The following is a 26,844-nucleotide window of genomic DNA, read 5'->3' as shown; positions in this document are numbered from 1 at the left end:
TCTGATTAGACGCCGCCGCGGACATGCGAAAAATTTGTCCAAGTTTCATTTACCCAGATTTTGACGTCTGCAAACAACAAGAAAAAATGGGTAGCGAGATTTTGACGAAGACTCATTTACCCACAATCAGGGTAAACCTTACTCTTCTGATGTGAGGTCGGTTACCCGGATTTTGACAGCTGCTAATAACATAAAAATCCGGGTAGAATCGACCCAATCAATGGGTAGTTTCAGGTTAGCGTGTACACTGATCTGACAGCTCTGACAGTAAGGGACTAAACATAAATTACGTAAGTGGGTACCGGAGATTGTTCACAATCTGTGAACTTGACTGCGGAAAAAATTGCGACCATGGCGGCGCTGGTCCGACTGTCAAAAAAACGTGGAACAATTTTTTTTTCTCAGCACTTAGTGAACCGGAACGGAATCTTACACTATCTTAGAGCACCTTTAACGGTGCGCTTCTATACCCCGTTTGGCAGCCCTGCATCATTGCACACAACCGTAACGGTCGCTGCTAAACGCGCTGTCAGAGTAGTAGCGCTGCAGCCGGGAGGTGTTGGGTGGTTAAATTTAGTAGCGCGACAGCAGCGCTAGAAAAGGCTGGACAAAACGTCAGAAGCAAAACACCGCGACGAGTTTGTTGTCGTTTTTGTGTCTGAACGTTGCACAAGTTTTCAATATTCGGTAAGTTTTTCTAGTTTATTCTTTAAAAATGATGCTGATTATCACCGCCGGGACGCTTTTCACTTCACTGAATCAGGAACGGCCACGGCAGGCTTCGATTTATGTTGATTTCCGCAATCCAGGCAGGTAATAAACTGGTCCTTCAATTCAGCAAACCGACCGTGCAAACTTAGAGTTCTGGAGGATCCTTTTTTTCTTGCAATGTATAAAACAATTCAACGGAAAAACTTCCGGCTCCCGACTCGCTGCCGTTCTGATGTAGTGTTGTGTAAATAGTCCTTTCAATGCTGTGATCATATTTCACAAAACGGTAGTGTAGTAGGTATGTTTAAAACTAAACCGAGAAATTTTATCTGCAGTGTTTTCGTCGTCGCAGCAGCAGCAACAAGTGCAAGCATATCACACCCGGTGCCGCCAAATCCGTGAACTGTCTCGCCTCCCACTGCATAGCAGCAGCGACAGGCCAAACAGTGTAACACCAGCAGAAACAGCAATAGGCAGCGGTGCATGATCAGGCAATCCGCAGTTCAACAAAAGCCTACTCCATCCCGCAACTTTCGGTGGCCAACGACCCAATAAGCCAAAAAAGACAGAGCGCAACGTTCTACAAATCTTTGACCCGGTAGAAACTTTCCAGGACAACAAGGACGGTAAGAAAGACAAAACCTATTTCAGATTTCACCCCAAAATGGACTATCACACTGTGAATGTGATAAAAGTGCTAATTTACCTCGGATCGTCACCCTGAGCTTCGATTATATCTTCCAGAGAGCCTTGGTTTTAGTCATGTGGCCAATGTGCTTTGCAGTAAGGCCTAAAGTACACTACACAGGGTCACATATTTAACAAGGAAAGAACTCAAGAAACAACATCAGTTTGACACTAATGAAAATTCGATAAGCTGCTAGTACACAGGGTCAAATATTTGTCCAAAAAGAAACCAATGCTCAAACATCTTGTTTGACTCGATCGAATTTTCATTAGTGTCAAACTGATGTTGTTTCTTGAGTTCTTTCCTTGTCAAATATTTGACCCTGTGTACTAGTGGCGTAATGTTTGGAGTAACTGAAAACATACGCGCAAAAAGTTCAGTAAAAATAAGATCTTAAAGTCATCTAATAAAGTTATACTGATCATACTGCTGCATAGTACATCGGACATTTGTCGAATTCATTAATGTGTTGGGAAAATAAAATTCCAAGTTGGTTCGAATATTGAAAACTGAGGGGAGTAGCGGGGGAGGGGGAGGGGTCTGGTCGAACAAGCGCAGTCAGACCCCCGAATGGGCAATGTGGGTTAGTGTGTGGGAATGTTTGTATTCTCCGGCTTTTGAGATCAAACAGGGTGCGTTCCCGCAATGAAAGTAAAAGGAAAGGGAGATCTATCGCATTTGTACTGTTCACCTGTATTTGTTTCATAAAGAAATTTTATTTTTTATCATTATTTTTCAATTACAGAACATGAGTGCATCGAAAGTTCGGGGCAAAAAATGGACAGTGGAAGAAGATGAAGCCCTTTGTATTGCTTGGTTGAATGTGTCTCAAGATGGAGCGACCGGCACCAACCAAAAATTGGATACATTGTACGATCGCATCTACGAAATGTTTGTAGAAATCTGTACGACCAACAGCTCAGTGTGCAACCCAGAACTGCGAGCGCCAAGCGGACTGAAGGCAAGGTGGCTCGTCATCAACAAAGCATGCAGTAAGTTCGCTGGCTGCATGTCCCAAATCTTCGGCCGTCAACAATCAGGGGCCACACCTACTGACGTCTTAAAACAGGCGTTAACATTGTACAGCGTGACAACCAAAGGTCCGTTCACTTTGTTACATGCCTACAAGATGTTGGAGAAGGCACCAAAATGGCAGCAATATCAAGATACAAAGGTAATACATTCAAATAGTATTTATTGAGAATCATACGATAACATCTATTTTATTGTATTCTCGAGAATGTTTAGATATTTTTGAATTAGTCGCAATGTTTTGAAGAGAACACTGTAGAGATTTGTTTCCCTACATTTTCGGCATCTTAATAAATTTTCTTTTAACATAAATGCTTGATATTTCGCATAGATGTAACCGGCTTGTCCGCATTTCGAACTGTGCCGCAGTTCCTTGAGAATTCCTCCAGGAGTTCCTCGGGAATCCCTTCAGAAGATCCTGGGGAATTCCTTCAGGAGTTTCTCGAGGATTCCCCCTGAAGTTATTCAAAAAAATCTTCAGGAACTCATCGAAAAATCTTCCAGGGGTTCCTCGGAAAATCCTCCAGGAGTTTCTCAGGAAATCCTCCAAGAGTTCTTCGGGTATCCCTACAGGATTTCCTTGAAAATTCCTCGGGCATTCCTTCAGCAGTTTCTCCAGGAGTTCCTCGGAACTCCTCCAAGAGTTTTTCGGAAATTTCTCCAAGAGTTCCTCGATTATCCCTCGTGGAGTTCCCTAGGAATTCCTTTGAAGTTCCTCGGAAATTCCTCAAGGAGTTTTTCGATACTTCCTCCAGAAATTCCTCGGGAATACCTCCAGGAGATTCTAGGGAATTCCTTCAGTGATTTCTTGAAAAAAAAATTCCAGAAGTAACTCAGAAAATTTCCCAGGAGTTTCCCGGAAATCCCTTCAGAAGCTCCTGGGAAATACCTTCAGGAGTCCCTCAAAAAATCCTCCCCGGGAATCCCTCCTGGAGGTCCTTAGAATTCCTTTGGAGTTCTTCGGGAACTCCTGCAGGAGTTCTTTGGTAATTCCTCCAGAAGTTCCTCGGGAATCCCTCCAGGAGATCCTACAGAATTCCTCCAGGGGTTTCTCGAGAATTCTTGCAAGAGTTCCCCGGGAATCCCTCCTGGAGTTTCCTGAAATTCCTTTGAAGTTCCTCGGGAATACCTACAGAAGTTCTTTGGGAATCTTTCCAGGAGTCCTCCGAGAATCTCTCCAGGAGTTCCCCGGGAATCTCTCCAGGAGTTCCCCGGGAATCCCTCCAGGAGTTCCCCGGGAATCCCTCCAGGAGTTCCCCGGGAATCCCTCCAGGAGTTCCCCGGGAATCCCTCCAGGAGTTCCCCGGGAATCCCTCCAGGAGTTCCCCGGGAATCCCTCCAGGAGTTCCCCGGGAATCCCTCCAGGAGTTCCCCGGGAATCCCTCCAGGAGTTCCCCGGGAATCCCTCCAGGTGTTCCCCGGGAATCCCTCCAGGAGTTCCCCGGGAATCCCTCCAGGAGTTCCCCGGGAATCCCTCCAGGAGTTCCCCGGGAATCCCTCCAGGAGTTCCCCGGGAATCCCTCCAGGAGTTCCCCGGGAATCCCTCCAGGAGTTCCCCGGGAATCCCTCCAGGAGTTCCCCGGGAATCCCTCCAGGAGTTCCCCGGGAATCCCTCCAGGAGTTCCCCGGGAATCCCTCCAGGAGTTCCCCGGGAATCCCTCCAGGAGTTCCCCGGGAATCCCTCCAGGAGTTCCCCGGGAATCCCTCCAGGAGTTCCCCGGGAATCCCTCCAGGAGTTCCCCGGGAATCCCTCCAGGAGTTCCCCGGGAATCCCTCCAGGAGTTCCCCGGGAATCCCTCCAGGAGTTCCCCGGGAATCCCTCCAGGAGTTCCCCGGGAATCCCTCCAGGAGTTCCCCGGGAATCCCTCCAGGAGTTCCCCGGGAATCCCTCCAGGAGTTCCCCGGGAATCCCTCCAGGAGTTCCCCGGGAATCCCTCCAGGAATTCCCCGGGAATCCCTCCAGGAGTTCCCCGGGAATCCCTCCAGGAGTTCCCCGGGAATCCCTCCAGGAGTTCCCCGGGAATCCCTCCAGGAGTTCCTCGGAAATACCTTCAGGAGTTCCACAGAAATTCCTCCTGGAGTTCCCTGTGAATTTTTTTGAGGTTCCTCGGGAATTCCTTCTGGAGTTCTTTGGAAATTCCTCCAGAAGTTCCCCGGAAATCCTGGAGTTCTTTGGGAATTCCTCCAGAAGTTCCTTGTGAATCACTCCAGGAGATCCTAGGGAATTCCTTCAGGAGTGTCTCGAGAATTCTTCGGGAGTGATTCCCAAGGAACTTCTGGAGAAATTCACAAACATTCCTGGAAGGATTCCCGGAACTCCTGGAGGTATTCCCGGGGAGCTTCTGGAGGAATTCCCAAAGAACTCCTGGAGGGATTCTCGGGGAACTTCTGGAGGATTTTTTGAGGAACTCCTGGATAATTTCCTGAGTAACTTCATGGGAAATTCTCGACAAACCCCTGAAGGCATTCCCTAGGATCTCCTGAAGGATCCCTCCAGGAGTTCCCCGGGAATCCCTCCAGGAGTTCCCCGGGAATCCCTCCAGGTGTTCCCCGGGAATCCCTCCAGGAGTTCCCCGGGAATCCCTCCAGGAGTTCCCCGGGAATCCCTCCAGGAGTTCCCCGGGAATCCCTCCAGGAGTTCCCCGGGAATCCCTCCAGGAGTTCCCCGGGAATCCCTCCAGGAGTTCCTCGGAAATACCTTCAGGAGTTCCACAGAAATTCCTCCTGGAGTTCCCTGTGAATTTTTTTGAGGTTCCTCGGGAATTCCTTCTGGAGTTCTTTGGAAATTCCTCCAGAAGTTCCCCGGAAATCCTGGAGTTCTTTGGGAATTCCTCCAGAAGTTCCTTGTGAATCACTCCAGGAGATCCTAGGGAATTCCTTCAGGAGTGTCTCGAGAATTCTTCGGGAGTGATTCCCAAGGAACTTCTGGAGAAATTCACAAACATTCCTGGAAGGATTCCCGGAACTCCTGGAGGTATTCCCGGGGAGCTTCTGGAGGAATTCCCAAAGAACTCCTGGAGGGATTCTCGGGGAACTTCTGGAGGATTTTTTGAGGAACTCCTGGATAATTTCCTGAGTAACTTCCCTAGGATCTCCTGAAGGAATTGCTTAGGAACTTCTGGAGGATTTTTTGAGGAACTCCTGGAAAATTTTCTAAGTAACTTCTGGAAGAACTCTCGAGAAACACCTGAAGGGATTCCCTAGGATCTACTGGAGGAATTCTCAAAAAACTCCGAGGAATTTCAAAGGAATTTCAAGGAAACTCCTGGAGGATTTTTTGAGGAACTCCTGGAAAATTTTCTGTGTAACTTCTGCAAGAATTCTCGAGAAACTCCTGAAGTAATTCCTTAGGATCTCCTGGAGGGATTGCCGAGGAACTTCTGGAGGAATTACCAAAGAACTCCTGAAGGAATTCCCGAGGAACTCCAAAGGAATTCCCAAAGAACTCCAAAAGAATTCCCGAGGAACTTCTGGAGAAATTCACAAAGAATTCCCGGAACTCCTGGAGGTATTCCCGGGGAACTTCTGGAGGATTTTTGAGGTACCCAAGTAACCACAGTGCTGAAGCCTTATTGCATGCAGATATACGGTGTACTTAGTGCAATCATTACTTTACATGCAAACTTAAGGTTGATTTAAAGCGGAAGTGGGCAATTATAGAATCAAATAAAGATTATACTGGTATAATCGTGAAGCAGTCGCATAATTGCCCATTTCCACTTTAAATCAACTTTAAGTTTGCATGTAAAGTAATGATTGCTCTAAGTACACCGTATATCTGCATGCAATACCCAAGTAACCACAGTGCTGAAGCCTTATTGCATGCAGATATACGGTGTACTTAGTGCAATCATTACTTTACATGCAAACTTAAGGTTGATTTAAAGCGGAAGTGGGCAATTATAGAATCAAATAAAGATTATACTGGTATAATCGTGAAGCAGTCGCATAATTGCCCATTTCCACTTTAAATCAACTTTAAGTTTGCATGTAAAGTAATGATTGCTCTAAGTACACCGTATATCTGCATGCAATAAGGCTTCAGCACCGTGGTTACTTGGGTAAGGCTTCAGCACCGTGGTTACTTGGGTACTCCTGGAAAATTTTCTGCGTGACTTCCGCAAGAATTCTCGAGAAACTCCTGAAGGAGTTCCCAAGGATCTCCTGGAGTGATTCACAAGGAACTTCTGGAGGAATTCCCAAAGAACTCCTGGAGAGATTCCCGGGGAACTTCTGGAGGATTTTTTGAGGAACTCCTGGAAAATTTTCTGAGTAACTTCTGGAAGACTTCTCGAGAAACCCCTGAAGGAATTCCCTAGGATCTCCTGGAGGGATTCTAAAAAAACTCCGAGGAATTCACGAGGAATTTCAAAAAAAAACTTCTGGAGGATTTTTTGAGGAACTCCTGGAAAATTTTCTGAGTGACTTCCGCAAGAATTCTCGAGAAACTCCTGAAGGAATTCCCTGGGATCTCCTGGAGTGATTCCCAAGGAACTTCTGGAGGAATTCCCAATGAACTCCTGGAGGGATTCTTGGGGAACTTCTGGAGGATTTTTTGAGGAACTCCTGGGAAATTTTCTGAGTAACTTCATGGGGATTTCTCGACAAACTCCTGAAGGGATTCCCTAGGATCTCCTGGAGGAATTGCTTTGAAACTTCTTGAGGATTTTTTGAGAAAAATTCTCTGAGTAACTTCTGGAAGAATTCTGGACAAACTCCTGAAGGAATTTCCTATGATCTCCTGGAGGAATTTACGAGGAACTTCAGTAGAAACTCTCAAAAAACTCCGGGGAACTTCAAAGGAATTTCCGAGAAACTTCAAAGGATTTTTTGAGGAACTCATGGAAATTTTTCTGAGTGACTTCCTCAAGAATTCTCGAAAAACTCCTGAAGGAATTCCCTAGGATCTCCTGGAGTGATTCCCAAGGAACTTCTGGAGGAATTCCTAAAGAACTCCTGGAGGGATTCTCGGGGAACTTCTGGAGGATTTTTTGAGGAACTCCTGGAAAATTTTCTGAGTAACTTCATGGGGAATTCTCGACAAACTCCTAGAGGGGTTCCCTAGGATCTCCTGGAGAAATTGCTTAGGAACTTCTGGAGGGTTTTTTTGGAAAACTCCTGGAAAATTTTCTGAGTAACTTCTAAAAGAATTCCGAGGAACTTCAGTAGAAATTCTCAAAAAGGAACTTCAAAGGCAACTTCAAAGGCATTTCCGAGTAACTTCAAAGGAATTCCCTCGGAACTCCTGGAGGATTTTTAGGGAACTCCTGGAAAATTTTCTGTGTAACTTCTGCAAGAATTCTTGAGAAACTCCTGAAGGAATTCCCTAGGATCTCCTGGAGGGATTGCCGAGGAATTTCTGGAGGAATTTTTGAGGAACTCCTGGAAAATTTTCTGAGTGACTTCTGCAAGAATTCTCGAGAAAATTCTGATGTAATTCCCTGGGATCCCTGTAGTAATTTACAAGGAACTTCAGGAGGAATTCCCAAAGAATTCCTGAAGGGATTCTCGGGGAACTTCTGGAGGATTTTTTGAGGAACTCCTGGGAAATTTTCTGAGTAAATTCATGGGGAATTCTCGACAAACTCCTGAAGGCATTCCCTAGGATCTCCTGAAGGAATTGCTTAGAAACTTCTGGAGGATTTTTTGAGGAACTCCTGGAAAATTTTCTCAGTAACTTCTGGAAGAACTCTCGAGAAACCCCTGAAGGAATTCCCTAGGATCTTCTGGAGGAATTCTCAAAAAAACTCCGAGGAATTTCAAAGGAATATCAAGGAAACTCCTGGAGGAACTTCCGGAAAATTTTCTGAGTAACTTCTGCAAGAATTCTCGAGAAACTCCTGAAGTAATTCTTTGGGATCTCCTGGAGGGATTGCCGAGGAACTTCTGGAAGAATTACCAAAGAACTCCTGAAAGAATTCCCGAGGAACTCCAAAAGAATTCCCGAGGAACTCCAAAAGAATTCCCGAGGAACTCCAAAAGAATTCCCGAGGAACTTCTGGAGAAATTCACAAAGAATTCCTGGAAGGATTCCCGGAACTCATGGAGGTATTCCCGGGGAACTTCTGGAGGGTTTTTGAGGTTCTCCTGGAAAATTTTCTGTGTGACTTCCGCAAGAATTCTCGAGAAACTCCTGAAGGAATTCCCTAGGATCTCCTGGAAGAATTCTCAAAAAACTCCGAGGAATTTACGAGGAATTTCAAAGGAATTTCAAGGAAACTCCTGGAGGATTTTTTGAGGAACTCCTAGAGGATATTCCGAGTAACTTCAGGGGGTATTCTCGAAAAATTCCTGAAGAAGTTCCCAAGGATCTGAAGGAGGGATTCCTGAGGAGCTCTTGGAGGAATTCCAGAGAAAATCCAAAATAATTCCCAGGGAATTCCTGGAGGTATTTTCACGGAAACCCTAGCGAACTTCTGAATGAATTCTCACGGAATGTTAAGGGAAGCCCATGGGATAATTCTTGGGGAAATCTTGGAGGAATTTCCGAGAAACTCCTGTGGCAATTTTTGACGAACTGCTGGAGGAATTCCCAAGGAGCTTCAGGAGTAATTTAGGAGTAATATGTGTGAAGGCATTTCCGGGAAACTTCTGAAAAATTACTGATGAACTCTTGGTGAAATTTCCGTACAACTCGTGAGGAAACCTCGGGAAACTCCTAGAGGGATTCCCGGGAACTCCTGGAGGGATTTCCGAGGAACTCCTGGAGGGATTCCCGGGGAACTTCTGGAAAATTTTGAGTAACTTCAGATAAAATTATCGAGAAAAACTTGAGGAATTCCCTAGGATATCCTAGAGGGATCTCTAGGGCCCTGGAGGGATTCCCAGGAAATTCCTGGAGAGAAGGCCGGGGAACTCCTGGAGAAATTCTTGAAGAACTTCTGGAGGAATTCCCGTGGGTAATCTTGAAGGAACTCTGAAGGGATTCGGTTATCCGGAACACGGAAAAGGCACGGGTTACAAACTAACAGAATGGTTTTATTTTAAGCGAAAAAACTAGAGCGACCGTTTGCGTCACGTGGTTGTTACAAACTAATGAAAAAGTCCCACCCGTTGCGGTGGTGAGACGATCGATTTGAAAAATCGCCGACTACTTCGTTTTCAAACTCTAGGAGAAACTCTCGAAGACTTCTGGAACTGGAAGAATTGCCAGGGAACTCCTGAAGCAATTCCTGGTGAACTACTAGACTGATTCTCGGCGAACTTCAATAGGGCTTCCCGGTGCCCCGGGAGAACTCTCGGGAAGCTCCTTGGGGTATTCCTGATGCACTCCTTGAGGAATTCCCACGAATGCAATCAAGTTTTATACGGAATGTTCACCAGTATTTCTCGGAATGCCGCCAGTTTCTTCGAGATTATTTTCAATATTGTGTGTAATTCACTTTGAGTTCCGTATCTGTGAACCAATCGCATTACTCTCGATCGTTTTGTAAAAAAAATATATCATGTTTTATTGTTTTTTTCCAGCCGGCGACAGCGAACTCCTCAAAGCGTAGACGATCAGATGATGGAGAAAATTTCGAAGAAGATAATGATTTATCTACCACTCAGTCGTCGTCGTCAACTAGCCGCCCAATAGGACAAAAAGCATCAAAACATCAGCAAAAATTAAAAGGAAATTCTGAACTCGCAGGTATGCAGATAGCCAAAGCTGGTAACTTACTAGCAGAAGCGTCAAAAGAGAAAGCAGTTCTGGCAAGAGAACGAACACAAGCCATTAATCGGATGGTGAATCACTCCATCATGTCGGTTGATTTCTCCACTCTTAGTGAAACGGCTAAAAAGTATTACGAAATGGAACAAGAAAGAATACTCCAGCAGGCTATGGCGAAAAATGTGGTACCCGAAACGCTACATAATTCTTACGACATTACTGACGAGTCTGAAGTTGATGAAGTTGAAAACGATGGCAACGTTGATACCGCGGAATACGTCACAGAGTACGTTGATGTCGAATTAAACCCTGATAGGAATGGGGATTCAGACCAGGTTTCTGATTCAGATACAGATGGTGGTAATTAACAATCTAATTTGTTATGTATCGTATGTTTCGTTATGTTATTAAAACATATTTTAAAATACTGTTCGTTTTATACTGCCGAATAAATAAATGTTTTTAACTTGAATGTTTATTTTGTCGATTTAATTCTTTTTGTGTGTTAAAATGTGTTAAAATTAGTAGGCTGGTTTTGTGTGCAGGTATGTTTCGATGATGTGCGTGTGAAAAGAGTAATTTACTTAGTCTTCTTCTTCTCCCTTCAGCGTCCATAGATGCTCAATCAAATCTTCTTGCAGCTGATGGTGTTTCACTGCACTATGAACACGCTCGTAACGCCCTAGAAAAGCAGTGAAGTCCGTATCGCCACAGCCCATTTTGATTGTTCCGTCGCATGTCCAGTAGTCTCTTTCAACCTCAGTAGTAGCTTCTCGTTGATGTTCGATTATCATGTTGTGTAGGATGATACAAGCTCGCATGATTGTCGCGAGATCATTTTTATCCCACAGTCGAGCGGGATTCTTTAAAATGGCGAATCGTGCCATCAGTACCCCAAAAGCTCGTTCCACATCCTTCCTAGCTGCCTCTTGTCGCTTTGCAAAGTGCTGCGGAAAAGAGACAAAAGTAAATTGTGCATACAATTTTCAATTCGTGTTCCGATTTCACAGTTAATTTTGGATTTATTTTTACGCCAAAATCAAACACCTAATGGTTTGTCTCAAATACTACAAATACGGTTCAAAATCAAATGAGTTAATGGCGAAAAAGCGCTCAAAATTAACCCCCCCCCCCTGCCTAAATAGTCACGCACCTTATTATGCTTAATTTAGGATCAAAATTCGACTTATTTTTTCAATAATTTCAAATTGTCTATTAAATATGTATACCTTGCGTTTTTGTCCGAATGGCGATGAAATGGTCTGCACCAACGTCGAAAGGGGAGGATATATTCCGTCTGCCAGATAATATCCAGCATGATGAATGTTTCCATTGATTTCGAATTCCACCTCAGGACTTCGTCCACAGTACAGGTCATTGAACAGGGGGGAACGCTCCAGGACATTTATGTCATTCATGGATCCTGGCATACCGAAAAATGCATGCCAGATCCACAAATCATATGAAGCCACTGCTTCGAGGACGATTGTGGGCTTTTTCCCCTTGCCTTTAAACTGTCCAGCCCAAGCAGTTGGGCAATTTTTCCACTCCCAATGGCAGCAGTCAAGGGATCCAAGCATTCCTGGGAACCCACGGCTTTTGCCTTCATTCAGCAATCGCTGCAGGTCGTTTGTATTGGGGGATCGCAAATATTCCTCGGCATACACTTTCACAACGGTTCCGCAGAATTGCAGCAAGCAATTGCGCGCCGTGGATTCTGACATCCGCAGGTTTTCATCAATGGCGTCCGCAGGAGTTGCGTACGCCAACTGTCGCATTGCTGCGGTGCACTTCTGCAACCGGGTGAACCCTAATTTTCCGGTTGCATCCGACCGTTGTCGGAAGTAGATGTTTGCTTCTTCCACTGCATCGACTATACGCAAGAATAAGGTGCGACTCATCCGGAATCGTCGACGGAATTGGTCATCAGTATATGTTGGATTAACGGCGAAATAATCCGCCACCAGACGTTGGGCACCTTCCTGTGCTTGCCTCTCGATATTAGGTTTCCTGCTACGCTTCTTCTTTTCACGGCTATCTACCGTTCCGGCGACGACGGCTTGTCCATGAACCAGCATTTGTCCCATAAATTCCAGCTCGTCATCGCTGGATTCAGAAAAAACGAGTGAAAAGATTTCCATCTCCATTTTTCGAATAAAAATTCACTGAACTCTTGCAGCACTTTCTGGTGTTTTGTTTTTGTTTACAATTATAGCTCCAACCGATACGGAACAGGGTGACTGAATTGACAACCTTGTTTAGCAGCTGCCGGTACGAAAAAGGGTGACTAAACTAAAATAGAAGCGAGTGGTGAAGTTAGCAGCGCTGCTCGAAAAGTAGCGCCCGTTAAGGTTGCTCTTAGAGATGTGTAGTGAAAGCCGATTGGAATTTCATGCAGCTTCCGATAAGAACCAGGAGAATACATTAGTTTCACATTTTTAACTTCTTCCGTTTTCGTTTTGTTCCCAGATTACACAGCGTAACAAAAATTAACTTTTTGTGTGTCTCAAGAGCAAACTTATGTGTCTCCAAAGGATTTTGGGCCGCTGAATCCGAATCCGGGCTCAGATTTGCTCTAACTCGTCACAATTTTGAGCTATACCTCAATATAAGGCAAAATATGCGATTTTGGGCTTTTTTGACTGCAAGCCATTAAGCTTGGAAATATTTTTTTTTAACCAATCAAAAGGTTAATTGGTCAATTAACATCTAAATTAACGACTCATGCAAAATATTTCGTTTTACCAAATCGAATTTGATAGTTTTAAGCGATTTATGTTAGGTACGATATTTCCCATACAAGTCATCCTCCAAAAGTTGTATGCAAATTTTCATACTAACATAAAATGCTTAAATCTATCAAATTTTATTAAATAAAACGAACTGTCGGTAAAACGCCGACAGTCAGTGGTGAATTAAATTAGTATGGGAAATTAGCCGATTGCAGCGCCACGCTATTGCCACTTGTGTTGCCGATTTCAAATGGCCGTTAAATGTCTGTTCTCTGTGCTTCGGATATGGTTATGGTTATCCAATTTGACTATTCATCGTTAACATAGCTTTGACTTTTTTCCAATTCCAGATTTGGCCAAAAAGTCCTCCCTCTCGGCATCGGCAGCCCTGAAGAGCAAACGTGTCCGCACCATCTTCACTCCGGAGCAGCTGGAACGCCTGGAGGCCGAATTCGAACGACAACAGTACATGGTAGGCCCGGAGCGCCTCTACCTGGCCCATACTCTTCAACTGACCGAAGCACAGGTTTGGTTTGAAATCTAGAGGTTCAAAAGTTTCAGATTAACAATCAACCATTCTCACTTTCCAGGTCAAAGTCTGGTTCCAGAACCGACGGATCAAGTGGCGCAAACACCACCTGGAAATCACCCAGCAACGGCTGGCTCTGATACGACAGCGGCAGATCGCCAGCGGGGTCGTCCCGTCGCAACTCACGGGAGACTCCGGCACTTCACCTCCCTCCCCATCGGCGGCAACCAGTCAGCACCACCACCATCCGCACCAACATCTCGCCGGAGGAACGCAACCAGTAGTGGCGACGATGAGTGGCGGCCGTATGCTGCATGGTTCGGCCAGTGGTAACGGTGCCGAATCGCCGGAACTTACCATCTGTACGGATTCGCTGGACGCCCGGAGTATCAGCGAAAGCGATGAGTAAGAAGCGTGGGCGACGGCAAAAAAAACACATTGTAATTTGATACAGGGACTCTCGAGATTCGTTACAGATTGCTTAGAATTGAAACGAAGTTTGGTTTTACGTTCGCGGTAGATTACGAAGGATGGCGTGTCCACGTACTTTGAGGTGATTTTATTGATTTCCTTGTATTATTTACTTTGATAGAAAGATACAACTCGAAGCACTATATACTTAAACGATTTTGGTAGAATCAAAAGATAATCTCCTATATATGTATGTAAGCAGTAGGGAATATGTGTATAAAATGTTACAACAATTCTGACTTAACTTTTTCTCTTTTGAAAGAAATCCTAAAAGTAAAATAACGTGGACGTGGAAAAAGTTCTGCGTGAACGTCCTCATGCATGGGCGTAGCCACGCCACCCCCTGGCCGCCAGATGTATTTTTTTTAATATCGAGCCAGCTCAAAGTTTATCAATAATAGGGGCAAGACGAAATCTTGCTTATATTGAATAATACGATCAAGCATGGTATTCTAATCGGAATTGTACTTTACTCGAACTTGAAAAAACAAAGGAATAATGAGAAAATTCGAAATAAGTAAAATGGTAAATAGTTCTACTTTGACATTTGAGGTCAACCTTGTGTGACTGAGCTCGACATTTTTCGCACTGGGATTTCAAAAATGTTCCTATCTGACATACACGGTGAAAAAAATCACTCAAAGTATGTGTTATAAGCTAGGGACGAGACAAAAGGCTAAAAAAATAAAAATTATATATTTTCAACTACGGTTAATAAAAACGTCAAAAATTGAGTAAATATGTACTCTTGAACCATATATTGTGGTTTAAAATAAGAATCCCGATAGGACTTTAGGAGCCTATTCAGAGTTCTAGGAAAAATATCTCAAAAATCTAAAAATATCTCAAAAAATTTTATATTTTTATCCTCAATTATCAACCCTTTTTTACTCGAGAATCACAGGAAATTTCGCCAAATATTTCTCCAAGAAAACCACTTCAATCTTATCTTAGATTTGTTACCAAATAACAAGCTTGGTTGAATGGCTAAATTTTGTGATGACAATACAAAAACAGCATACCAAATTTTCCAGATATGTCGGAACCGGTTCCTGTAGGGAAAAGGAAGGACTTTGTAGAACCATATGCTGCTATAGAATGCAGTTTTGTGCTACTGCAACACGAATTTTCACTACCCGAATAGATTTTTACAATTCGTGGTATCGTGCATATTATAAGCATTGAATTCACTGAATGATAATCATTTTTTTTTTCCTCCCCTGTTGGGGAATTTAAGCCTCTGCGTCCAATAAGCTGAACTTTTGTGGCTTGTCCCGTTTTGATATTCGCATCTAGCCAGCTAATTACCATGTGTCAAGTAATCAGCTTCTGCCACGACGCGTCGTCTCCCAGTCAGGTGCAATGGAATTAATAAACCCCAAGACCTTCCCAGGTTCTGCAGACCAGATCTCACTGGGTTGCAAGCAACCACTATTTAGAAATCTTTGCCTGCGCATGTACACTCAGATTAATTAACCTATTGAATATAAGTTTCTTGCACTTGGATTGTGACCAATTGATTTTGCACTTAAAAAATAAGTGCAGGCTTATCGAAACTTTGCCAACTCAGTCAAGATGGATTTTATGTGCGAACCTTTTACTTTTTAAAAGTCAGTTGATCAGATTTCAGTTGTGAGGCACATAGTTCCTATTAATGGGAATAATAAGATTATTTTCATTGGGAATTGGCTTTAAAATAACAATAAATTAAAATTTTGAATAATATGATTAAAAAAATAAGTTTTGTTATTTTTTTTTATTGTACACTGGAGTAGTTCTAGGCCACGTGGACTGAACAATGTTGCTGCATGAGCAATGTTCACAGCTGGACATTTCACATCGCAAATGCCACTACCTAACGCAAATGATGGTCTGGGATATTTTCCGATGCCACGGCCGACGAAGATGATGGAAGCTTGGATGGAAGAAGGAGCTCCGCTGATACCGCAGTCCATGCAGTTGTCACAGTTGCAGTTACGACGGGCCAAAAAGATTGATTTTCAGTTGAAACGCTCAATTCCGGGTTTGATAGAAGGCACGCATCGAGTGCATCAAGGTCGGTTCTATTGGTTCTATTGGTGTGCTCGAGCTTTTTTCCGATGCCTCCGCGTCGTCTTCCACTTTGGTGAAAGTGGTCAAATTGAATCCCTGTAATTTTTATCAATGTTTAATGAATGAAAACAAATAGCAGGTTATTTAAATTATCTCACGTTGAGCTTCCACCAAGTTGGTCAAACAGCTCGTCCCGGTCGCAGCTCCATCCGGCAGCTTCCAACAAAATCGTTTATCTTTGGTGACGGTGCTGAAGCGGTCGAGACGCAGATGAATCTAGAAAATACCAAATACATGTTCGTAGCTTGAGAAAGTGTGTAAAGTTTGAATAATATTTTACATATTTACCTTCAGCAACTTGGTAAGCAAATTAATTTTTGGAGCACCATGATTAAAATGAAATTATGCAATATTCCGCGACGAACTGTGCGTCTTGTGCGCGTGCCATGTCCTTTTCACGTTTGTTATGATCGTGTTTGGATTTTATGTTGACAGAGTTGCTTTTTATGTTGCTACACTCTAAATTTAATACAGATAAAATAAATTTTAATGAAGTAACTTTTCATTTTTATTTGTTGCACTTAGAATGATTTTTTCCCTTCCGTTCGCGATCCATGTGCTTTTTGCACTTAGATTCTATCAGTAAATTAATTTGAGTGTATAAAGCACCACAACTGCAAAGCAGATGTTCCGAGGTTTCACGTTCCGTATTACAGAAACGACAGATATCACTCTGAATCTGGCCAATATTTTTCAAGTGATACCTGCTCGGACAGTGTCCAGTTACTAGGCCAGTGTATGTACATATAGAGCTCTCTTCTTGAGCTCTAAGAGCTTTTTGGTTTTATAAGCATTTGGTGTTATAAATCGTTTTGACTGATTGCAATTTTTGACATCCATCCAATTGGATATCACCCTCTGCTCAGCCCAGCATTTCAGATCCATTTTAATTGTACAGTTTGAAATTCCGCAGAATGGTTCTGGACCAACAAATTGTAAATTGGAACCACTTTTAGCAAGCTCGTCTGCCATTTCATTCCCTTCAATGCCGCAGTGACCTGGAACCCAGTATAAGTTTACTGAGTTCCCTTGGCACAGCCTGCGCAGTGAAAGAATGCATTCCCAGACAAGCTTTGAAGTACATTTGTAAGCGCACAATGCTTTTAGTGCAGCTTGACTATCTGAGAAAATACAAATATTTGCATATCTGTATTTTCTCTCAAGGCAGATATTTGCGCATTTCAAAATAGCAAGAATCTCTGCTTGAAACACCGTAGGATAGTGTCCCATCGCCACTGATGTTTGTATTCCAGGGCCGTAGATTCCTGCTCCCGTTTTTATTCCAACTTTTGAGCCATCTGTATAGAATTTGATTGATCCTTGACGAACAGTGGGACCTCCGACTTCCCAATCTGCACGAGTTGTTTCGTGCAACTTGTAAGGAACATCATGGTTCTCCACAGGTTTCATCCAGTCTTTAATAATTTTCATTACTGGCCTATTTTGGAAGTATTGTGAAATGCTCAGGTGACCTACAAGATCACCTGGCATAAACTTTTCAACTCGTTCAAGTCTCAGCAATTCCTTTTCTGCTTCTAATTGCACGTACTCGTGCAAAGGTAGCAGATTGAGAATCGCATCTAAAGCTTTTGATGGAGTGCTACGCATCGCTCCTGTAACAGCAATGGACGCAAGACGTTGAATTTTCGCAAGCTTTGATTGCGTGGTAGCCTCTTTTGTTTTGGGCCACCATACAAACGAAGCATACGTCACTTTTGGGCGGATTATGGCAGTATAAATCCACATTATCATTTTTGGTTTCAAGCCCCACTTCCTGCCAATAGTTTTGGAGCATAACCAGAACGCACTTGTTGCCTTACCGATCACGGACTCAATTTGAGCATTCCAGTTCAGTTTGGCATCCAGAATCAAACCTAAGTACTTGACTCGATCACTAGGATGAATTTGTATCCCTCCAAGCCGAAAAGCTTTTAGGTTGATCTTCCTTCTCCTAGCGAAAGGGACAATTACGACTTTTGACGGGTTGATGCTAAGGCCCTCCTTAATACACCATGAATGTGTATAGTTTAGGGCCCTTTGCAATCTCTCCGAAACAGTTTCGTCATACTTTCCTCTCACTATTATGACTATATCGTCTGCAAAGCCCACAACTTCGAAACCTCTTTCCTTCAAGCTTCTTAAGCCTGGAACACATAGCGTCCGTTCCGTCGAGGTTTGCGTTTTTTTGACAGTTTTCCCATGGGAAATGTGTCAAACTACTGTCACGCACACGCAAACGTATGCATTGTGTGGGGCACTTTAGAAGATCGTCTACAACTAAGGACCACATTAGTGGTGAGAGGACTCCTCCTTGAGGGCAACCCTTTGTTGCCCTTACTGTTATAGAAGAACTTCCCAGCTCAGAAGTGATTTCTCTTTTTGCAAGCACAGTATGAATCCAATGTATGATACATTGGTCGAAGTTTTTATTCTCCATGGCACGCTTCATAGATGAATAGGAGGCATTATCAAATGCTCCTTCTATATCTAAAAAGGCGCATAGAGCTATTTCTTTTGCTGAAAACGTTTTTTCCACCTTTGTTACTAGCGAGTGAAGTGCCGTAACCGTTGACTTACCAGATTGATAAGCAAACTGGAAGTCAGACAGGGGATGCTCTTTTATGTAAGAAGAATTGATAAAATCCTTCAAAACCTTTTCCATAGTCTTCAACAAAACTGAAGAAAGACTAATTGGTCTATATGCTTTCGGATGCGTTTTATCTCGTTTCCCCTTTTTCGGGATAAAGATAACTTTTACAAGTCTCCATTTTGATGGAACGAAATTCAATCTCAAACTAGCCTTGAACATCTCAATTAGTGATGGAACCAACACCGTTTCTCCGTTTTGAATCAGTGCTGGAAATATCCCATCAACTCCTGCAGATTTAAAAGGCTGAAAAGATCTTATTTCATTTTCCACTCTGGCCTTCGTGAAGATTTCATCAGCTAAATCTGAGGCGGTGTTTACTGTACTATTTGACTCCATTGAGTTTATACTAGGACATCCTTCACCTTCCAGAGATATAGTATCATTGGAATCCACACTTAGAACCGAACCTGGAAAATGGGTTCCCATCATTAAATTCAAAGTTTCACGAGCAGTTTTGGTAAAAGCTCCATCGTCACGCTTCAGATTTCCCAATTCATTTGCATGATCTTTTGCAAGCGTTTTTTGTAGTCTAGCAACTACTGGAGTACTGTTTATGTTTTCACATGTCAGCACCCAAGATTTTCTTTTAGATTTTCGAATTTCGTTGTTGTACTCAGTCAGGGCTTTCCTATATTGAGTCCAATCTCCCGTTTGTTTCGCTCTATTGAACATTTTACGAGAAAATTTTCTTAGGCGATCCAGTTTAAAGTTCCACCATGGCACGTCTCTAGTAGAAGACGATTGTATGGTGGGACAACTGCTGTTAAAGGAATTGATGATACTTTCATTTACTCTTTGAGAAAATGATTCCAACTTTTGGGTTGAATCGATAGTTTCCTCCATTGTAAATGAATGCGAATTCAACAATTCCACATATTGATCCCAGTTTGTCTTCCTGGGATTTCTAAATGCAGTTCTAGAATAATCTCCACCGCTCCAATTGAAGATTATGTGTTTATGATCAGATAGAGAAATCTCATCTGACACGTGCCAGTTTGTGATCTTGTCAAAGGTTGCAGCATTGCACAGTGTTAGATCCAAGACCTCTTGTCTGATTGCATTTAAGAAAGTAGGTTTATCACCATTATTACAAATGTCTATATTGTTCGAAGACAGATACTCTAATAGTGACTCACCTCGACTGTTAATATCCGTACTACCCCAAACCGTGTGATGCGCATTGGCGTCACAGCCAATGATGAACGATTTGTTGTTTTCTTTACAGAATTGAACAAATGATGCGATCTCAGGAGGAGGTACCTCAGGAACATCACCAGGAAAGTAAGCTGAAGCCACAGCGATCTCAGTTTTACCCCTAGTGGTTGGTACCTCTACCACCGACTAAACCGACGTGCCACTCGATTCCGAGACTTGACCGAAAACATTACACGGTTAATTCAAATAGCAGTGATCGCAAGTGTCAAATTGGAAGTGACGTTTAGCCCGTCATGACATTACAGCCGACGTCGCGGCGTCTTGATCAAATGCTGTGTAAACAAAACACGTGATGGCCAGTATTATCAATCTGGAGCTTTGCGTTTCCTCAGAATGGAGCATTATGGCAATTTCGGGTTACTTTAGAATTTTAGGAAGCAAATAAGGATGTTATGCTATATTAAATGTCCCAGCCTGAAAATAAATCCAAACATTGGTGGCTGTTACCATCTGCACACTACATTTTCATCTGATACTGCAAGCGTCGCGAAGATGTTTCTGCTCCTGCTGCCGTTTTAGTGACGCTGACTGGGCTGACTACCACTTCAACTTTTATTTGAAAAAATATCTCCCGGAAGTCAATACTTCTAAATAATAAATTGTGCTTTCGGAAAATTAGGATATGAAATTGTCTTCTGATAAAATCAGCAGAGTAGCTGCAGTATGGCGAAGGCATGACCACCGACGACGGCGACGCCGCGGAATGCAAACAAACACTCTACGTTTAAACCAATCAAAGTATGAAATTCTGTAAGATTATTGAGCCTTTTACGCTCCCAAAAAGTTTTGTTTTGAACATAGTTCGTGAATCTATCTTTTATTCTTAGTTTATCATGAGAAATTTTGGTAATTATTATGAAATAAACAACATTATCCAATGTTTGAAAAATCTGTTCATTCCAGCACACCTATGGGTGGCATTATTTAAGAGTGTTCAAAATATTTCGGCCAAAATAGTTCTGAACCAAAATCAACAGATGGCACTAGTTTTCAACGGTTTTTATTTTAAAATTTTGGACGAGAATTTTATGAACCTTTACACTAGCTGGCACGTCGGTTCGTCGGTACCTCTACCATGACCGCAACAATGTCCCTTCTGATAAACTCTGTAATAGGATAACATTTTAACGTTTTACGTACTAGGACAGCAGTTCTGGGAGAATCTTGTTGCTCATCATAAAATAGTTTACTATTTTGTGTCAGAACACCAAGAATCTTTCGTTTATTGGACCATGGCTCTTGAATTAGCGCCACTTCCAGCCCTTCTTTTTTAAACCTTCGACTCAACACAGCAGAAGCACCTTTTGCGTGATGAAGGTTTACCTGTACAAACTTGATTCCAGTCATGAAAATATACATTTACCCACTTTTGTTAAGCCTCGGAATTGAGACTTAAGAAAAGTAGCCGATTATCCCGGAGACAAATTAGGTCCACTGCGTCATTGCTCCGTTTAACACAGTAAGGGCAAAAATACTGTGGAGGGTGCCCTGGTACTCCACAGGCACCGTTAGCGGCTAGGTTTTTATTAGACCCCCCTAACCATTCATTCCTAGGCACGGTACGCATTAAGCCGCTTGACACCATGAATTAGGGGTCACCTGTTAGTGGACTCTTACCACCGGAACAGACGGTCCGTAGTGTTATTCTTAGCCAGTTGAAGGAACTGCTACCGACACTACACGGCTATCTAGGCTGATCGGGAATAGAAATTAATATTGATGATCAACTTCTTTCGAGCCCGAACAGCCGCCGATAATCATAGAAGTAATCATTGCTCAATGATCAGATGATGCAAATTTTAAAAACGAGATCATTCAATATTTTTGATACATCATAGCACAAATGATTATGGTACACCTAATGATAGGTATACAATTTTAAATAATTCGATTTTCCTACATTTTTCGATTTCTGTGTGCATTTAGGGAGAAAGCTTGGGAGTAAGAGGTTAAAAAGTTGCGTTAGAAGGATACAGAGAAGTTGTAGAATCCTAAATCCTGAGCGCATGCGAAAGATCGTAAATATTGACACGGAAATGCATTGCAATGTATCGCACTGCAGCATTTTTCCTCCGATTTTGCCGCTGCATTGGCTACTGTCTGGCCAATGTGATATACATACATCACATTGCTGTCGGGCAACTAACGTTTTGCACTATAATGATACTGCCATGAAAATTAGCATAGGATAAAGCACGCATTCCTCATTGATAAGTCCTAAGTATTAGAATAACGTACCTTGTAGGAAACGGTTGTTTCACGATGACACACATTGAACCGAGTATAGTCTATTTTACGAAACGACAACAGTGTTGATATTGATATTAACACTCACGGGCTTGGGCGCAACCTCCTGTCAAATTTTCATTCATGAAATGAGCGATCAGCTGATCCGAAACGTCTCGTAAAATGGCTCATTACGTAAAGTGAGTAAAGCTGGTAGAAGGATCTGCAGGGGTGTATCATTTTTTTAAGTCGGTAAGGCAGAACTGTGAAATAATTCAGTTTTTGTTATTTAGTGTATCATAAAATCAATGATAAAGTGATTATAACGTGTATAATTTGATGAAATTTTTGTTCGAGAAAATAGTCGATTTTGAATGGTAACGATACTTAACAACCCATTCGGTCTATCATTCAAACTCCGGATATGATTCCTGTTATCATTAATATCTTTCACATAATCATCAGTTTATGATCCATTTTATGATTCCACGAATAATCAGAAAATGATTGAGTGTATCCCAGTCGTATGATATCGTTTTATTCGGGTAGTATTCAATTCAATCAAACGTCATGCTAGGAGCAAAATGCCTGAGATTTATTACGAATACTTTAAAGGACGCCTTCAAAAATTTCTTTTTTTTCATTTATTCAGGAACTTCTTCAGGGGATTCTTTCCAGGAGTTTCTCCTTCGTAAATTCAGATTTTTTTTATAAATACTTTCGTAACGATTCCTCCAGGTTTTATTTTTCCATAGCTGCCTTCAGGGATTCCATCATTGATTGCTCCAGGGAATTTTTCAAGAGATCCTCTATAAGTTACACCAGACATTCCTCCGGGAAATCATCCTGAGATATCTATAGACATTCCCCCAGTGGTTGTTCCAGTGTTTTCTCCAGGAATTTCTTCAATGATTCCCATAGAAATGTCAACAGAAATTCTTTTAGGTATTTCTACAAATGTTCCTTCAGAGATGTATTCCTTCAAAAATTCCACTGGAGCAGTGATCACCAAAGTGCGGCCCGCGTTGCCATAACATTTCTTGCAATGTTTCTTATGGAGGTTGTTCTACTCCCAAAATAACCTAGAATAACGTGTTGAATGTTTCACAAATGGATCTAGAAAGTATTATACAAACAGTTGAAAAAATAGGCCTGAGGATCGCTGCACTAGAGATATAATTCAATTCGAAGTATTTCAGCAGGAATATCTTCCAGAAACCCTTACAGGAAATTTTATTAGAGATGTGCTAAAAAATCCAGGAGTTCCTTTAAGCATTGTACAAAACATTCATTTTTGAGTCCATCCAAAGATTCCAACAATAATTCGACCAAACATTATTGCAGACATGCATTCCTCCATATTTCTTTTCCAACATAAAATTTTCCAGTAATTTGTTAAGAAAGTTTTCCTAGGATTGCCTAAGGAATTCCTCATGGGATTGCTTCCTGGATTCCTCATGCAGTTTTTCAGGAATTCCTCCATGTTTTCCTTCAAGAATTCCGCCAGGGATTCATCCGGGAATTTCTTTTGTGTTTCCTTCAGAAACAACTCAGGGGATTATTTAAAAAATCGTCGAACGATGCCCCCAGAAACACTTTTTAAGGAGTTCCTCTTGAAATTCTTTCAGGAATTAATCCAGTGTCCTTGGAGGAACTGTGAGGATTCCTTTAGGAATGCCTCTAGGAATTGCTTCCGGGATTCCTCCTGGGGTTTCTTCAGGAGCTCCTGCAGGGATTCCTTCAGGAACTGCTACAGGGATTCCTCAAGGAGTTCCTCTAATAACTCTTCTTAGAATTCCTTCAATTCCTGCAATTTCTTCAGGAATTCTTCCTGGGATTCCTACAAGAATTTCTCGAGGGATTGCTCCACGAATTTCTTCAGAGATTTCTCCAGGAATTATTCCAGGGATTCCTCTGCGAATTGCTGCTGGGATTCCTCCAAACTAAATAATCATCTAGGGATTCCTCCAGAAACTTCCAGGAATTATTCTATTATTATTATTCTGCAGGAGTATTTACATAGATTCCTCCGTTAATCCTACAGGCATTTCTCTAGGATATCCTCCAGGAATTCCTCCATGGATTCCTCCAAGATTTTCTGCAGGCCTTAACTCGGGAATTTCTTCTGTGATTGTTTCTGGAACAACTTATTTTAAAAACTTCTACACTCAAATTAATTTACTGATAGAATCTAAGTGCAAAAAGCACATGGATCGCGAACGGAAGGGAAAAAATCATTCTAAGTGCAACAAATAAAAATGAAAAGTTACTTCATTAAAATTTATTTTATCTGTATTAAATTTAGAGTGTAGCAACATAAAAAGCAACTCTGTCAACATAAAATCCAAACACGATCATAACAAACGTGAAAAGGACATGGCACGCGCACAAGACGCACAGTTCGTCGCGGAATATTGCATAATTTCATTTTAATCATGGTGCTCCAAAAATTAATTTGCTTACCAAGTTGCTGAAGGTAAATATGTAAAATATTATTCAAACTTTACACACTTTCTCAAGCTACGAACATGTATTTGGTATTTTCTAGATTCATCTGCGTCTCGACCGCTTCAGCACCGTCACCAAAGATAAACGATTTTGTTGGAAGCTGCCGGATGGAGCTGCGACCGGGACGAGCTGTTTGACCAACTTGGTGGAAGCTCAACGTGAGATAATTTAAATAACCTGCTATTTGTTTTCATTCATTAAACATTGATAAAAATTACAGGGATTCAATTTGACCACTTTCACCAAAGTGGAAGACGACGCGGAGGCATCGGAAAAAAGCTCGAGCACACCAATAGAACCAATAGAACCGACCTTGATGCACTCGATGCGTGCCTTCTATCAAACCCGGAATTGAGCGTTTCAACTGAAAATCAATCTTTTTGGCCCGTCGTAACTGCAACTGTGACAACTGCATGGACTGCGGTATCAGCGGAGCTCCTTCTTCCATCCAAGCTTCCATCATCTTCGTCGGCCGTGGCATCGGAAAATATCCCAGACCATCATTTGCGTTAGGTAGTGGCATTTGCGATGTGAAATGTCCAGCTGTGAACATTGCTCATGCAGCAACATTGTTCAGTCCACGTGGCCTAGAACTACTCCAGTGTACAATAAAAAAAAATAACAAAACTTATTTTTTCAATCATATTATTCAAAATTTTAATTTATTGTTATTTTAAAGCCAATTCCCAATGAAAATAATCTTATTATTCCCATTAATAGGAACTATGTGCCTCACAACTGAAATCTGATCAACTGACTTTTAAAAAGTAAAAGGTTCGCACATAAAATCCATCTTGACTGAGTTGGCAAAGTTTCGATAAGCCTGCACTTATTTTTTAAGTGCAAAATCAATTGGTCACAATCCAAGTGCAAGAAACTTATATTCAATAGGTTAATTAATCTGAGTGTACAGATTCTTCAAGGAACTCTTCCGGAAATCCACCTTGTATTCTTTGAAGAACTCCTCCAGGAAATAATTCAGTATTTCCTCCAGGAGCTGTTTTGGAATTCCCTTAAGAATTCCTCCCAAAATTGCTTCCGGGATTCCTTCTGGAGTTTCTTCAGGTTCTCTTCTGAGGATTCCTCCAGAATTTCTGCAAGAATTCCATCTGCGATTTCTTCAGGAATTATTCCTGGTATTCCTCTATGAAGTTCTCAAGAGAATCATCCACGAATTTCTTCAGGAATTTCATTTCATCTTGAGATTCCTCCAGAAACTCTGCCAGAAATTCCTCTAGAGATTTCTTCAGGAGTTCTTCTGGAGATTCCTTCAGGAATTCCTACAGGCATGCCTCTAGGATATCCTTCAGGGATTCCTCCAAGAATTCCTACAAGATTTTTTTTTCAGATATTCCACCAAGAAATCCTTCAGGTTTTCCTCAATGCATTCTTTCAGGACTTCCTCCAGAGATTCCTCTAATAATTGTTTCCGGGATTCTTCCAAGAATTCCTACAGAAATTTATCCAGGAAATCTTCAAGGGATTCCTCTAAGGATTTTTTCCAGAGACTTCTACAGGAATTCATCCAAAGATTTCTCCAGGAATTACTTCAGGGAGTCCTCCAATAATACCACTAGAAATTGTCCTAGGCATTCTTCCACATATCCATCCTTGGATTCTTGCAGAGATTTCTGTAGGATTTTTTTTTTTCAACGATTTCTCCAGGAATTCCCCTGGTGTTGTTCCAGGAGTTCCTCCTGGGATTGTTTCATCCTGGGATTCCTTCAGAAATCCACGTAGGCTTTCCTTCAAGATTTCATCCAGGAATTTCTCCAGGGTCTCCTCGAGGAATTTCTCCAGGAATTTCTTCGGGGATTCTTCCAGGAATTTCACCAGGGAATAATCAAAGAATTCCATCATAAATTATGTCAGTAATTCATCCAGGAATTTCTCTAGGAAATCCTTCAGGGATTCCTTCAATGATTCTACCAGGATTTCCTCTAGAAATAACTTCGGGATTTTTTTCAGGAATTCCCCCAAAAATTCTTGTAGATTTACCTTTTCCACAAATTTCCCCAATAATTCCCCTAAGGATTCCTTCACAAATTCTTGCAGAAAATTCTCCAGAAATACCTTCAGTAATTTCTCAAGAAATTCCTCCAGGGATTTCCTCACAAATTTCGTCAAGGATTCCCCCAGGGATTCCTTCAGGAATTCCTTCGAGGATTTCTTCAGAAATTTCTCCAGAAATTCCGCCAGAAAATCCTCCAAGATTTTCTCATGATTTCAGAAATAGAAAAATAAATAAATCTCCCTGAATTCCTCTGGAGATTCCTCTTGGAACTTATCCAGTAATTCTTACAAGAATTCCTCTAG

General features: G+C 42.1%; 3 protein-coding genes and 2 long non-coding RNA genes across 6 annotated transcripts in view; 3 read left to right on the top strand and 2 right to left on the bottom strand.

The window, feature by feature from the left end:
• The window catches only part of LOC134291115 (protein disconnected-like), a 71,560-nt gene extending 57,504 nt beyond the window's left edge, over positions 1–14,056 (top strand). The window contains exons 3-4 of the mRNA XM_062858437.1: positions 13,168–13,343; positions 13,408–14,056. Coding sequence (XP_062714421.1) covers positions 13,168–13,343; positions 13,408–13,755 — 524 coding nt within the window. The 3' untranslated portion in view covers positions 13,756–14,056. The remainder of the gene's footprint in view (positions 1–13,167; positions 13,344–13,407) is intronic.
• Positions 309–10,557, top strand: LOC134291474 (uncharacterized). 2 transcript variants are annotated; one of them, XM_062859236.1, is made up of 4 exons: positions 309–687; positions 1,047–1,337; positions 2,145–2,573; positions 9,899–10,557. In XM_062859236.1, exons 3-4 carry the CDS (start codon positions 2,148–2,150, stop codon positions 10,451–10,453), a joined length of 981 nt encoding a protein of 326 aa, XP_062715220.1. In that variant the 5' UTR covers positions 309–687; positions 1,047–1,337; positions 2,145–2,147; the 3' UTR covers positions 10,454–10,557. The 2 variants fall into 2 exon arrangements, with proteins under 2 accessions (XP_062715220.1, XP_062715222.1); XM_062859238.1 differs by lacking the exon at positions 309–687 and having other exon boundaries at positions 697–1,337.
• LOC134291473 (uncharacterized) lies at positions 9,905–12,687 on the bottom strand. Its single transcript, XM_062859235.1, has one exon. It carries the CDS (start codon positions 12,230–12,232, stop codon positions 11,249–11,251), a length of 984 nt encoding a protein of 327 aa, XP_062715219.1. The 5' UTR covers positions 12,233–12,687; the 3' UTR covers positions 9,905–11,248.
• Positions 14,057–15,281: 1,225 nt separating the features above from the next.
• LOC134289755 (uncharacterized) lies at positions 15,282–16,337 on the bottom strand. Its single transcript, XR_009998649.1, has 3 exons — positions 16,218–16,337; positions 16,028–16,145; positions 15,282–15,965 (listed from the first exon to the last, which is right to left on the bottom strand). It is a non-coding gene; the product is annotated as an uncharacterized LOC134289755 (long non-coding RNA).
• Positions 16,338–24,376: 8,039 nt separating this feature from the next.
• LOC134289737 (uncharacterized) lies at positions 24,377–25,806 on the top strand. The gene is made up of 3 exons (XR_009998646.1): positions 24,377–24,496; positions 24,569–24,686; positions 24,749–25,806. It is a non-coding gene; the product is annotated as an uncharacterized LOC134289737 (long non-coding RNA).
• Positions 25,807–26,844: the final 1,038 nt, after the last annotated feature.

This window comes from Aedes albopictus, chromosome 3 (assembly GCF_035046485.1).
Source record: "Aedes albopictus strain Foshan chromosome 3, AalbF5, whole genome shotgun sequence".
In the NCBI taxonomy this organism is placed as follows: domain Eukaryota; kingdom Metazoa; phylum Arthropoda; class Insecta; order Diptera; family Culicidae; genus Aedes; species Aedes albopictus.
The sequence above is the reverse complement of the archived record's forward strand: the minus strand, read 5'-3'. Positions and strand labels throughout refer to the sequence as shown.

Bases quoted from the DNA above. Each gene is read 5' to 3' on its own strand.
- LOC134291473 (XM_062859235.1), bottom strand. From the start codon at position 12,232: ATGGAGATGGAAATCTTTTCACTCGTTTTTTCTGAATCCAGCGATGAC.
- LOC134291474 (XM_062859236.1), top strand. From the start codon at position 2,148: ATGAGTGCATCGAAAGTTCGGGGCAAAAAATGGACAGTGGAAGAAGAT. The intron at 2,574-9,898 runs GTAATACATTCA...GTTTTTTTCCAG, and splicing joins AGCAATATCAAGATACAAAG to CCGGCGACAGCGAACTCCTC.